Source organism: Vespa crabro, chromosome 16 (genome assembly GCF_910589235.1).
Source record: "Vespa crabro chromosome 16, iyVesCrab1.2, whole genome shotgun sequence".
NCBI lineage: Eukaryota > Metazoa > Arthropoda > Insecta > Hymenoptera > Vespidae > Vespa > Vespa crabro.
In genome coordinates, this window is record NC_060970.1 from 5,083,191 (window position 1) to 5,096,765 (window position 13,575).

Here is a 13,575-nt window from a genome sequence, read left to right on the forward strand (position 1 = left end):
TTTCCTTTCCTTCTTCTTCTTCTTCTTCTTCTTCATTTTCTTCTACATCACGATCTTCACAATCTTCAGAGTTTTCAGAGTCTGAATCTTTCGTCGTTTCATTTCCGGCCAGTAAACGTTTCTCCGATAAAAATTACGAGACTGCTCGATGATTCCAAAGTGTTTTTCCTTGTTATCGTGTCGTTCACATGGCAATTAAAAAACTTTAACCAAGAAGGAAAAAGAAGATAAAACAAGAGATATGTCTTACTCTCTCAACGATCTGATTATTTATACAAGTATTCACTAAGCTTTTTTCTGTAATGTGTTTTGCTTCTACGATATATTATGTATATGTATATATTCCCATAGGATCTCTCATTTTCATCTGTTCGAATTATTCTAATTTATTTTTAACATTTACATGGGAAATCGATCGAATCTGTCATAGAGAGAAACAGAGAGACAGAGAGAGAGAGAGAGAGAGAGAGAGAGAGAGAGAGAGAGAGAGAGAGAGAGAGAGAGATACAAATGTTTAGTGTGAAGATCAAACTAATTTCTACTAAAGATATTTTCGTTATTTCTTTATCATTTCAAGATCAAGATTTTGAGGTTTAAAGATAGCCGTTCGATATAGATCTTAATTATTTGTGAAAGAATTTGTGAATATGTCGAATCAAGTGTGTTATTTTAAACGAATTAGACGTAATCGTCTCTTTTAATCGAGATTGAAATATGTCAACGAGCTTTTTTTGGAATTATGAAGGAAATTCGACGATTGTTGTTACGGTAAGTTTACAATTACATACATATTATAAATAATATATGAATATAGGCATACATATTATACATAGTATAATGTTATAACAATAATATTATGTATAGTATCCTATGCTATACTAATGCTGTAATACTAACTATTATACTATGCATAATTCTATGCTATACTAAATATTGTACTATCTCTATGATATTACTATATTGATACTACATTTATACTATTACAAATTATATATTCCTAATTAGATATTTTTTTTTTTACCATTATACATTGTATAATATTATATTGGGACATGTTGAAATATTTTTTTTTTAATATTTTGCAATCATTACAAGAGAAGAGAGAGGATTGATAATAATTTACGAAGATATTACACGGTAAACGATTCCCATTGGGACGGGGATACCTTTTTAATTTCTCGAGGTGACGTTTATCGTCGACTTCGCGTGGCGGCCCCGTTAAATCACGTATTTTTGCGTGCGAGCAAGACGGAGATGCAAGAAGGGAGAGAGTTAGTCTCGTTTCGTCATTTGCAGCCACACACTCGTTACTATACTCTCTCTCTTTCTTTCTCCGTATCTCTCTCTCTCTCTCTTTCTCTCTTTCTCTCGCTTTCTCTCTCGTATGTTTCTTCTTCTCATCTAACTTAAGCTTCCCCCTTTCGAAAGAATCGCTATAACAATGGCTGCCCTTTAATTATCGAAAGGCCGCGGCACTTTAAAGAGAGATCCTTTGAGAGAACCCATCAACGGGACTCTTGCTTTTCGTTTGCCTCCTAAAAATCGCTTTCTTTTTCTCTCTCTCTCTCTCTCTCTCTCATGAAAAGAAAAATAATAACGATCAAAATATTAGATATATCTACAACATGATATGTGATTTAACTGTGACGATTTCATTCTAATGATTATAATAAGAATTGATTTATATATGAAGTATTAAAAAAAAATAAAAAAAAGAAAAAACAGAAAGTTTTGCTAAAAACTGCTCAATTATTTAATTCTAATCAATGAGGATATATTTAGTGATAATAATAGGAATTCATTATAATTTATTTTGTTGGATATTTTTGTATACATTAATTTAAAAGAAGAATGAAAATAAATTATGATTGCTTAATTCTAATTTATTGGGGTTTCCTACTAGAAAGAGAGGAAGGGAGAAGATGAAGGAGCGAAAAGGAGTTGTGAAATGGGCGTAACCGAAAGTGTGCGTAAGAAAGAGAAGAGAGAGGGAAAGATCAGCAGACCTGTTGCTCGTTGCTACCACCACCGAATGCTCTTGTACGACCCACGTTAGAAGGGAGTTGGTTTTAGTGCGACCAATGACTAAGATTCTATGCTCTTCTCTTTATTACTCTATCTTACATAAATATAATAAATTTCTATACATTAATGTGTAATTAATGTGTAAATGTCTGTAGGAATAGTTCGAAATATCTATACCTCTAATTTCATCGAAAACTTAGGATAGGAGGAGTATTCGTTCTAACATGATATTTGATTTTTCTAAGCATCCCTTGGTGTGTCAAGGTTCGCCCCGCCTCTTTTCGATCTCTCGTAATTCTCTTCCCAATTCCATTCTCTCTTCACTTTTATTAGCGGTTTCTATTTCGAGCAGATGTTAGCCCGGTACAACGGTCCTTTCGGAGGAGAGCTAGTCAGTTACAGTCTCGTATTGTAGCGGTAAGATATAAAAGATTAGGGTAGGTTTCTTTTCCAGAGACCCTTTACCTTTTCTTCATTCTTTTCTTACGATATCTTTATATCTTATGATATCCACGAGAATTATAATTCTCAAGTACCTATATTTCTTATTTCGTTCTAGTCGATGTTAAATATAATAATACATTATTTGGAAGAGGGGGAAAAAAAAAAGGAAGAAAGGTCTGGTTAGTATAGGAAAAATTCCAATTATATAAGACAGATCCTGTTGTATGTATCCTTCAGAATCAGGGCAACCTGGACTAAGATTATTTAAAAGAGGGTTTCTCTTCAATCCCTTTTTTCTAGTTTACTACACAAGGCTTAGAGAGAGGTGTTCTTTCAAAAGAATAGCAGCAGCATTCAGAATAACAGCAGCGGCAGCAGCAGCTCGTTCTCTCATCCAAGTACATATACATACATGTAGGCGCAATACATATGTATGTACTTTACTGGTGTACTTGACGAGCACACCTGCGCATCGACGAATTTGTCATAGCTATATGGAAAGCCTCGTTCGTCCATTATTACGACACAAAGGAATACCGGCCTTTTGTGCCATCTGGGAATTCGAAAAGCAGCTTTCCATGTTGGAATCGTCATTCGTACGCTCGCATATGCCGAGTATTCTCCCTCCTATTTTTTTTTTTTTTTTTTTTTTTTTTTAAGGGCAACGAGTTAACTATGAAACGTAGAGAGAAACCTATGTGCACAAACGTGTTTTCTTATCTCTCAATTAGCGTTTGTCTGTATTATGACAACTCACAGTGCGATCGCATGGATCTCGTTCCATCGGAACGAATTCGTTTCCGAACATCCTTTCTCTCTTTCTCACTTATTCGCTCGCTCGCTCGCTCGCTCGCTCACTCACTCGCTCATTTTTTCTCCCTTTGTACTCGGAAATAGGAAATTCGTGGCATATATGTGAGTGCACTGAGCTATGATTCCTGTTCATTTTATTCTCTCGTTTCGTTCCTAAAAAGAATATAAAATCTCTCTATTTGTGTATTTTTTTTATTCAAAAAATAGACGTTCGTCAGATGATACAATCGAGATCTTTCTTTATACAATAATTAAATAATAACTTTAAACAACAACAGCTGTAATAAAAATGACCATTGATTAATAAAAAGAATAATAATTAAAACGAAACATATAAAAAATGTATTTGTAATTAGACGATGATCGATTTTTCTTTATACAATAATTAAACCATAATCACAAATAATAGTAAATAATATCTGAATAATAATTTAAAAAATAATAACACTAAAATTGCTTTTTCATAGAGAGAGAGAAGAAAAACAAAATGATCAGGTTCGAAACCCTCGAAAAACCGAAAACATATGGCGCGTGCAATTATGGTGTAATAATATATAATTAATAAAATTCTCTCTTTGTATGTGTGGAAGGGAAGCCCACGTTCTCCCTTCGTTTTTATATTGCTCAGCAGGCGAAAAAAAAATGAAAGAAAGGAGAACACCTTTCTCTCTATCTTCCACGGGGATCCATGTCTTTTAGAATAAAATTCACATAATCGATATATAACACACAGAGTTTCTTGCATGGCCTAAGTTCATAAGGGTCAGAAAATTATCCTGAACTTATTCTCGTAATACCACTACGATTCCTCGAAAAAGCTAATTGTGCTTCCACTTATATCGGGAGAAAAACTTTCCTATAATATCGATCTGACATTATTCTATTCTATACTTTTATTCAAATGTGGAATTCAAAAAATGGCATATAGGGGTCGTAATCCTTAATCTCATTGATAAAATTTTTACTTCAAGAAGAGCAGAAACATGGAGTGAAATGTTCATAACGCATTATACATTTATTTCTCCTAACCATTCTTTGGAATGTTATTTACAATCATAGCAACATTCATTTACATCTAATATTACACAATAAGAAAAATTTTTTTGCGGATTATTTTCCATACTTAACTTTTAAAAAGAACAAACATCGATCATACCACCTCGAATCCCTAATCAATTCTTATCTCTTGCTATAAGAAAAAATTCGCAAATATAGACGTAGGACGGGAGCGTTGGAGCATCAGGTAACTCTCAAACTAAAGCAACGAATAAGAGAGAGAGGGTGGTGGGTGGGGGGAGAATGAAAGAGAGCGGGAAAGAGAACGAGAGAGAAATAGGAAGAGAGAGGGAGAGAGAAAGAAAGAGAAAGGGAGAAAGAGAGAGAGAGAGGGAGAAAGAGAGAGTAAGGAGGAGGAGGAGGAGGAGGAGGAAGCATGAAGCGATACGACGTGAGATGAGAAGAAGAAGCAGCAGCTAAAGAAGAGAAGAAGAGAAGAAGTATAAGAAGGAAAAAGGACTGACTGAGAAAGATAAAAGGAGATACGAGATGAGAGTATAAAGAGAGAGAGAGAGAGAGAGAGGACAAGTTGGAGGGAGAAGGAAAGAAAAGTAGAGGGAGATAGAGAGAGAGAGAGAGGAGAGAGAGACAGATGTAGAGGTAGGATCGTAGAGGTAAGATCGTAGAGGCTGGGACCTGATCCCAAAGGTAGGAGGACTTGGGTTGGCGAGGCCAGTCCATCGCGGGCCCTCCTCTCGTCCGAACGTACTTTACTTTCTGACCGCTCATTCAAATTCCCATGTGACCAAGAGTCTCAATCATTGCTTAGATTTAAGCATTTGTTTTAGTGTTATTATACATCATAATATTTCTTTCAAACTAAAAAGGACGGAATGAAACGATCCTAATCAGGCATAAATATGAGTTTAATAGACAAATCTGATATCAATAATACTTGTAATATTATACGTAAAGCTCAATTAGAGTTATGCTCGTGATATAGTTTTACAGCTCTCATCTGTTGTCACCGTGTTATATCTGCTGCTACTACTTGCTACTTGCTATTAACAGTAGTAGTAGCAGCGGTGGTGGTGGCATAGCTCGAAAGGTAGTGCCGCTGGCGCCGTTGGTGATGGTTACCTTGAACAACGACGCGGGTCACTTCGAACACCTTGCACAGTTACCCTCTGCTCCAGTTCGAGATCACATCAGAGTACTGACCGTTCTCTCTTTTACTTTTATTACATCAAGAAGAAATTTCTTTTAATGACGAGATTAAGACAGCCTGGCTATCTGTTTCCGTCTTTCTTTTTTTCTCTCCCTCTCTCTCTCTCTCTCTCTCTCTCTCTCTCTCTCTCTCTCTCTCTTTCTCTTTCTCTCTCTGTCTTTCTTTATCTTTGTATTACCGAAATTGAAAGAGAGTGTACAAGTTAAGAGAGTGATCAAGTTTGACAAGTAAGAAAGAAACCTGTCTTGAAAAGAAGAAGAAGAAGAAGAAGAAGAAGAAGAAAAAGTTTCGGTTGCAAAGAGATAAGACATCTGGTCGAACATACTATCAAGTTTTTAACATGAACAGAGACTATGTAATAACTTGGCCATGACATCGGATGATTAACGATGTATCACAAACTTAGCAAGGATATTGACAAGAAGAAGAAGAAGAAGGCTTGACGGATTATGACAGTAACTGAGATTACCGATTTTACGAACGAATTCAGATGAAAATGAATGATAATCGTACTCGATCGTAAAAGGAAAAGCCGACGGTGGAAATATTTTTGAAGAATTTCTTAGAAATTCTTTTCGCAAAGAGGGGAGAAAGAAGGTGTTAAGGATCTCGAGACAATAGAAACCGGTAGCAAAGGAAGAAAAGAAAAAAGGACGAAGATTTAAGAAGATTCGACGAAACATTCGCGTTGAACTCGAGGGATTCAAGAAGGAAGAAGAACAAGAAAAAGATGTGTGGATCGATAAATCTTCAGTTCGTTTCTCTTAAACGGAGAACGAAAAGGACAATGAGAGAAAATTACTGCACAAGGATAAGTGTGAGAACGATGAGAGAGGACATACGTATCTTTAATCTTCTTCTTCAAGATTTTGATTTATAACAGACTAGACACACGGCTCTCTGATTATCTTTTGTATTAGCATCTATTTGCTAATAAAGATCTAACATATTCATCTTGGAGTAGATTAGAATGATAAAGAACAAAGAAGACATAGATAATCTCGAAATATTTATCGATAGAGTTCTCGAAAGTGTGTTGAAAAAAGAATGTAAAAAAAAAAAAGAAAAGATTATGTTTCTTTTTTCTCCAAGCGATAATTCTTGATCGAAGATCGTTTTTAATTAAGTAACTTGACAGATAAACCAGAGCAATAGTCTTTTGGCACGCGAACGAAAAGAGGCTACCGACCTTGCTACAGCAACAGTTCAAACTGATGATTCTCTTTTCCATTTGGAATCATCCTCTTCTTCTTCCTCTTCTTCTTCTGCCTCTTTTTCCTTCTCTTCTTTTATCTTTCCTCTGATCCTGTTCGTTCTTTTTTTTTTTTTGTTTCTAAAAGGAGCTTAGTCACGAGAGACTAAACCTTTCTCTCGAGTATTTAACCTGGACAAATAAATACTCGTGAAGATCCTGTTAAGTTAGCAAACACTTGAGAAATGCCAAATGTGTTGCTGTTTAAGAAGTTTCACACTTTCGCCCTCTTTCGTCGAGTGAAATACATCATCGTCTTTGTTTGAAGATCGCCATGATCTTCTTCTTGATGTCCTTCGATCATCGACTTTGAATGGATCTTTGGAAAACGAAAAATCCACGAAGATTTTGTTCTCTCCCTCCCTCTTTTCTCTCTCTCTCTCTCTCTCTCTCTCTCTTTTATATATATATATATATTTATTTGAGATATATGTGAAAGATTGGAAAAAACTTTTCTTGTGTGAAGAAATAATCAATCGTGAGAATATTGAATGTACTTAATTGAGAGGAGAAACATTTTTGGGATCCGTTGGAACATCCGATTTGAGTGATCGAGCAATCGTGAAAATTGATCGTGCTCTTATCCGTTCGATGAATTCTAGATAAAACAAAGTGATTGTGATGTAAGAGATGCGTCGTGGTGACGTCGCGGCAACCGCGATAGCCCTTCTAATTCTTGGGCAAATCCAGGAGCCACGGCAAACAAGGTGAGCCCATTCATTTGTAGATCATTCCAAAATTCATAAATAAAAAGGGAAGGAGATTCAAAGAAGAATCATTGGAAATCTTTTTAATACCATATCGAAAATATTATCGAAAATATTATCGAGAATAGTCGAATAAAATAATAAAGTAGATAATTTTGGAAGATCACTGAATTGGAGGATATCTCTTGACCGTTTCAAAAATGTCAACGAAAAAACTTTGTCTCAACGGAATAAAAAAGATTGGGACGTATTATAGAGATTGTGAAAGGGGTAGGCGTGATGAATATGGCTTATCGGAAAAATGATCTTCTCTTTGATCGAGAGAAAACGATTATCGATATAGGCGAGTCTCGACGGAGGCCCTCTATCAATGTCTACCTGAGTAGAATCCGCATAATATTCTGCACGTTCGAAGGGCATCGCCTTTTCGATCGAACTCGATTCAAGTCTGGAGATGAGCGATCTAGATTTCGCAAAGATCACGCGTTTCGATTTTCTTCGGCCATTTATCTTCCGTTGTCTGGACACCGCATTTTTTTTTAACAACGAATGATGTTAATGTTAAACAAAAATAAAAAACGAGAAAAAAGAAAAGAAAAAAGACATAAAAGAAAAAAGAACGAAAGATGAACGATCTAATTTTATGGGATCTCATTTCGATTTTCTTTCTTTTCATTGATTTATATATTTTCTGCATTTTTTAATATTAAAATAATTTGATGTTAGAAGAATAAGCAGGCATCCATATAATAATACATTAGTATATAGTATATTAGAAGGATTAGAATTGAACGAGAAAGATGAATGAAATAAATTCCTAAAGAAAGCAACGATCTCTCTAAGAAATTTATTATCTGTTAGTTAGAATATATTTCGCGATAAGGATCCAAGTTCTAACTTGGTGAAGAGAAGAGTCATCGACGTGTCCACGATCTTGTAGAGGCAAAGAGAGGAACGTGGTATTAAATTAAGATCCGACGGTGTAAAATAAGGTTGGAGCTTCTATAGGTTGAGCCCTCCCGCAGCGAGAAATGGTAATGCTCCGGTTAGGTTCATCGTTACCTTCGGTAGTCCTTTCTTTCTTCAGGTTTCTCCTTACCTGATATCCCCTCACGTGTGCCACTGTGTGTTCCAATACAAAGATATTTTATAGACAAATTTTTCAAAGGTCGTTGTCCAACGATCACACATGTCATTTATCCTGTCAGAAAATTCGACCGATTTCTATGCGAATGAGCAAAGCTTATCACAGTACTTCATGAAGAAAAAGCAGTAAACCTCTATCACAGACATGAGTTTCTCGTCTTGTTCATGAAATTCTCCTAAATACGAGGATACCGAAAGAAAGATGCGAGAAGAATATACATATGTGCATAAAAGTCCCCGAGTAAAATAACGAGCTATACCTTATTATTCTTGCTTCTTGAAAAAGAAAAAAGAAAGGAGGAAAGAAAGAAAGAAAAAGAGAAATAAGAAAAAAAGCATATGTGTCGAATTTACTGCTCGTATCTTATAATCGAACTAACGAGGAAATGTTTTATACATTTATCCGCGAAAACATAGGAATGGTCCAATGATGAAAAGATAAGGATCTATATATCGTTCGGATTACTATAGAAATATTCCAAGGATTTTACTCCTTTTTGTCTTTCTTATATTCTTCAAGATTTCCAAAGATGGGATTGGGTTGAGTACAAAACCGATGGTATGGTATTCAAGAGGAGAGATTCGAATGGAGGTTAAGAAGGAAGGAAGAAAGGAAGGAAAGAAGGAAGAAGGAAGGAAGAGAGAATGAAAGAAAAAAAGAGAATAAAGGAAAGGAGACGAAACGTAGAAAAAGCATCGGCGAAGATCCAATTAAAATAACCAGTGGTCAAGAAACGTCGACCGAAAGCAGTATAATGAGAGGAGAGAAAGAAAGAGAGAGCGAGAAACAAAGGTCGATGGAAAGAAGCGTTCGAATAAGGGAAGAGCCTGCTTGGGAGTGCAGATAGAAGGAGAGAAAGAGAAAGAGAGAATGCAGAGAGAACACAAAGCACCATTAAAATATTTCAGAGTGGCCGAACCTCTCGTCTCTCGGAGAGACGATTGCAAGAGGTTTGAAAACTTGCCAAAATTGGTATAGCATATCGATGAGAGATATGTAAGAAAATAAGAGACGATGATATTTGATTAACATATGTTCGAAAGGAAGGTAAATAAGAGATTCTAAATCGAATTTCTATAGTCGATCAGATTCCATCTTTTTTTTTTTTTTTTTTTTTTTTTTTATCGTAAATATTTGTGGACCTATCTTATTAAGAAAAAAACTCTAAGAAATCAACTCTAATTATGGTTTGATTATAGATTGCATTTTACTTGATAAAAACATATTTAAACAGAAATTTTATCGAATTATTAAAGATTTTACTAAATCTATTTATTAACATGTTTTGTAAAAAGAAATTCAAAGAAGTAAAATTCTAATTCGAATTTCTGTTCAATTAGATTGCATTTTACATAATTACAAAAAGAAAGAGGAAATATCTAAATAGACATTTTTATATGGAAATTCTAAATAGAGTCGAATGATTAGATGTCTTTCTTCATAGTAACTTAGTGAAGAACTTATTATCGATCTGAAGAACATAATTTTCATCAAAGTACATCGTTCTCGTCTTGCCGCTAATATATACTCGATGAGACAGAGACGACGTAATTCAAATGCCCGTTGGGCCAAGATATCTACGTTCAACATTTACTGTAAAACTCGAATCTCTACGTCGTCGAGAAGGTGTTCTCTTCGTGTGGCATCTTCGATCTTTGATCGTTAAAGCACGAAGAAGAATAATAAGAAGAAACGATTTATGAGCTCGTATCTGGAAATTCATCGTCGCTGTTACTTCGTCGCCTAACGAAAGAATAAGAAAAATTCATTCGTGATCCACGATCCATGTCTTCATTATACGTTCTTAACGATTATTTTGAAGATTAATAAAGATCGACGAGATCCATCGTTGAGAGATACAATTCATTAATTATTATGATTAATTACAATACAAAACAAAAATATCACATTAGAATTGTTGATGCGAAATCTCAAATTTTAATAAAAAAATCATACGGAAGAAAAAAGAAAAAAGAAAAAAAAAACTATATCATTGATTCTAAATTATAAAGTATATAAAAAAATATTAATCAACAAAAAGAATTATAAGCTAATAAATAATCAATGTATAATGTATTATCAAATACTAGATGAAATATCGAGTTTAAGAATATACGATATTCGTTTGAGTTAGGGATGCAGTATGAAGAATGTCCTACTCGTCTAGGTAATCACTATAATCTTCCCTTCATTATAATTATCATCATCTTATTACTTCCAAGAGCCGAGAGTGAATAGTTGAGAGCGCGTCAAATCTAATAAACTTTAATCCGTCATAATTACGTCGACAGCCGGTCATTATCGATTTGAGACAGAAATTGTACATTATTTTACGAAAACATAAGTCTATCGAGAATATATAAAACTGAAAAATAAATAAATGAATATATATGTATATTTATGATTTCTTTTTCAAGAATAATAATTATATAAATATAAATGATAATATATTTACGAGGAAAATTGGAAACACAATATATCTACAATTTTATCTATTTGAAATTCTAATGATAAATATTTGATCGAGAGAGAGAGAGAGAGAGAGATAAGATCTCTTCAAAACTTAAGTTAAACATGAACTAAGCAAAGAAACTATGACGTTAAAAGTGTCTCGTCAAAAGACATAACGGTGAGCGTAGGCTTGAAGTTTTTATCGTAACAATTAGTAACACCTGTGGATATATATATATACACACAGAGAATAATAGTGTGTAGCAGTCGATCAGTAGCTTTGGAGAGTCTTAGAAAATGATTAAAATCCGTCTACGATAGTCGTTTAATATAATGATTTTTTTCTCGGAATCACGTTTAGTGAATCCATGAGAGAATTACGATGATGCAGCCAACATCCATGAAGATCGTTTCAAGGAAGAAAGAGAAGAAAGAAAGGAAGAAATAATAAAAGAAAGAGAAATAAATATCGAGATGGTGGCAGGTGTGAATACCTCTCACCGATTTCCAGTTCTTTCGACATCATTCACTGCAACTTTTCCAATAAAATAACGCATCCTCTAGGGACATAAAGTTTATCAATAAAACGGTTGGTATAAGGCCAAGTAAAATCTCGCCGGTTTTTTCTCTCGTCTCATCTCTTCTCTTCTCTTTTCTTTTCTTTTCTTCCTTTTCAAAGAGATCTTTTCGATTTTGGTTTTATAACTATGATACACATCATGAGACTAAATCACATGGAAATGGCATTTTTATTATTCCAATTTTATTATTTTATTATATATAATTAATTAATTATTCGAATTAAAAGATAAAATCTCTAGAATTTTCATTAGAATTATGATATCATACTTGATGATAATGAAATCACATATGGAAACGATTTCTCTTATTATGTATTCGTATTTCTTTTTTCTTCATATATTTTTTATTCATTCATTTAGAATTTTAAATTATTTATCGTTTAATTAATTATTCATATTAAAAAAAATATGTATCGACTTCGCGTTATATATTCAACTGGAATTATTTATCGTTTAGTTAGTATGCAATTTGCATTGACTTAACCATTCGAGAATATATTGTACAAAGTCGAGAGTCTCGTTTCTGCTACTACATAGTTTATTCGCTGTCCCACATATTATGCCAGCAAGGTATTCGTGTTGGAAGCAATCTTAATAAATAATCGATACCTATCATCGTGCTTGCCGTTTGTTTCTCTCATTTCGATATTATATCCCTTCTGGGAAGTTTGCCAAATAAATTTAATCTTTAAGAAAGACGTGAAACGTCTTGGTCAGCTGTTAAAGTCATCTAGACGAGGCGAGGATTGATGTCATTTCGATTCAAAACACACGATTTGTTGAAACTCTTCTCCACCAAATTTTTTTAACAATGTTAGTTACAATTATAATCATTAATATAATAATAATAATAATAATAATAATAATAATAATAAATTAATAGATCTTTGTAATAAAATAAACAGGTTGGAACACTGTACCAATCTTTTACATAGATACCTACGCTAATCAACTTAATTTTCTAACTTTGTATAAATATCAAAAATATACGAGGAACAAAAATTATAATTTATATCAGAAAGATAAAATCAAAAGAAAGAAAATTTCGATTTTATGTCATCACGTTATCATGCTTTCGAGAAACACTTCGCAATTACAGATATTTTAGAGGCTGAGGGGTCTCCTTTACTTTTTCCCCTCGACGGATGATCGAAGATTACATTATGCAAATGGAAATATATCTGCGAGAACGTTGGCACGAGGTTAAAACGATCGTGAAGTTTCTTCGTGGGTGGGCCAACGGTGTAGATTTATTCACACGTGCTACCGTAGGATTTTCTTTTTCTCTCTTTCTCTTTCTCTTTCTCGTATCAACACACATACATTTTCTTTTGAGTGATACGAATTTAAACATGATTAAAATAAACAATCTATGTGTGCATTAGGATAAAAATTCATTAAATTATTGCAGTACAAATTCAACCATAAAAATACAAATCGTATAACAAAAAAAGTACAAACAAAAAAGAAAGAAGAGAGAAAGAGATAGATAAATACAAAGAGAGAGAGAGAGAGACAGACAGAGAAAAAGGAGAACCGGTACTATAACGTGTTTCTCTATGATATGATAATGTACTGTTCAGAGATTATGCATGTAGGTTCATGTATGATAATTTGGCGAGACAAAGCCACATTGTCGGGACATAAATTGAATCGCTGCCCCCTCTTCTTTCTATCTTTCTTTCTCTCCACCCACCCTCTCCCACTCTCTCTATCGAGAGAAACGCCCATCGAGGAGAGGTACGTGATCATTGAGCTCTCTCTCTCTCTTCCGTTTCCTCCTTTCTATCACGTATATGTTACATATGTATATATATGTACTAAACTAGTATTTATATATATATATATATATATATATATATCTCGTCTAGGCGACTCGATCTTTTTTTAAAAAAATTCCCTAGCCATAATAGCTCCTTGTAACGGTCAAC

The 13,575-nt window shown here is 34.0% G+C and overlaps 1 protein-coding gene across 3 annotated transcripts in view; it reads left to right on the plus strand.

The window, feature by feature from the left end:
* The first annotated feature begins 464 nt into the window (after positions 1-464).
* Positions 465-13,575, plus strand: part of LOC124429817 (protein Wnt-7a-like) — a 42,705-nt gene continuing 29,594 nt past the window's right edge. Inside the window, exon 1 of one of the 3 annotated variants that reach the window (XM_046975499.1) lies at positions 465-768. In XM_046975499.1, the coding sequence (XP_046831455.1) occupies positions 740-768 (29 nt within the window). In that variant the 5' untranslated portion in view covers positions 465-739. Of the gene's footprint in view, positions 769-5,667; positions 7,466-13,575 lie in introns of those variants that run through there. The other 2 variants (XM_046975497.1, XM_046975498.1) reach the window with 2 other exon arrangements.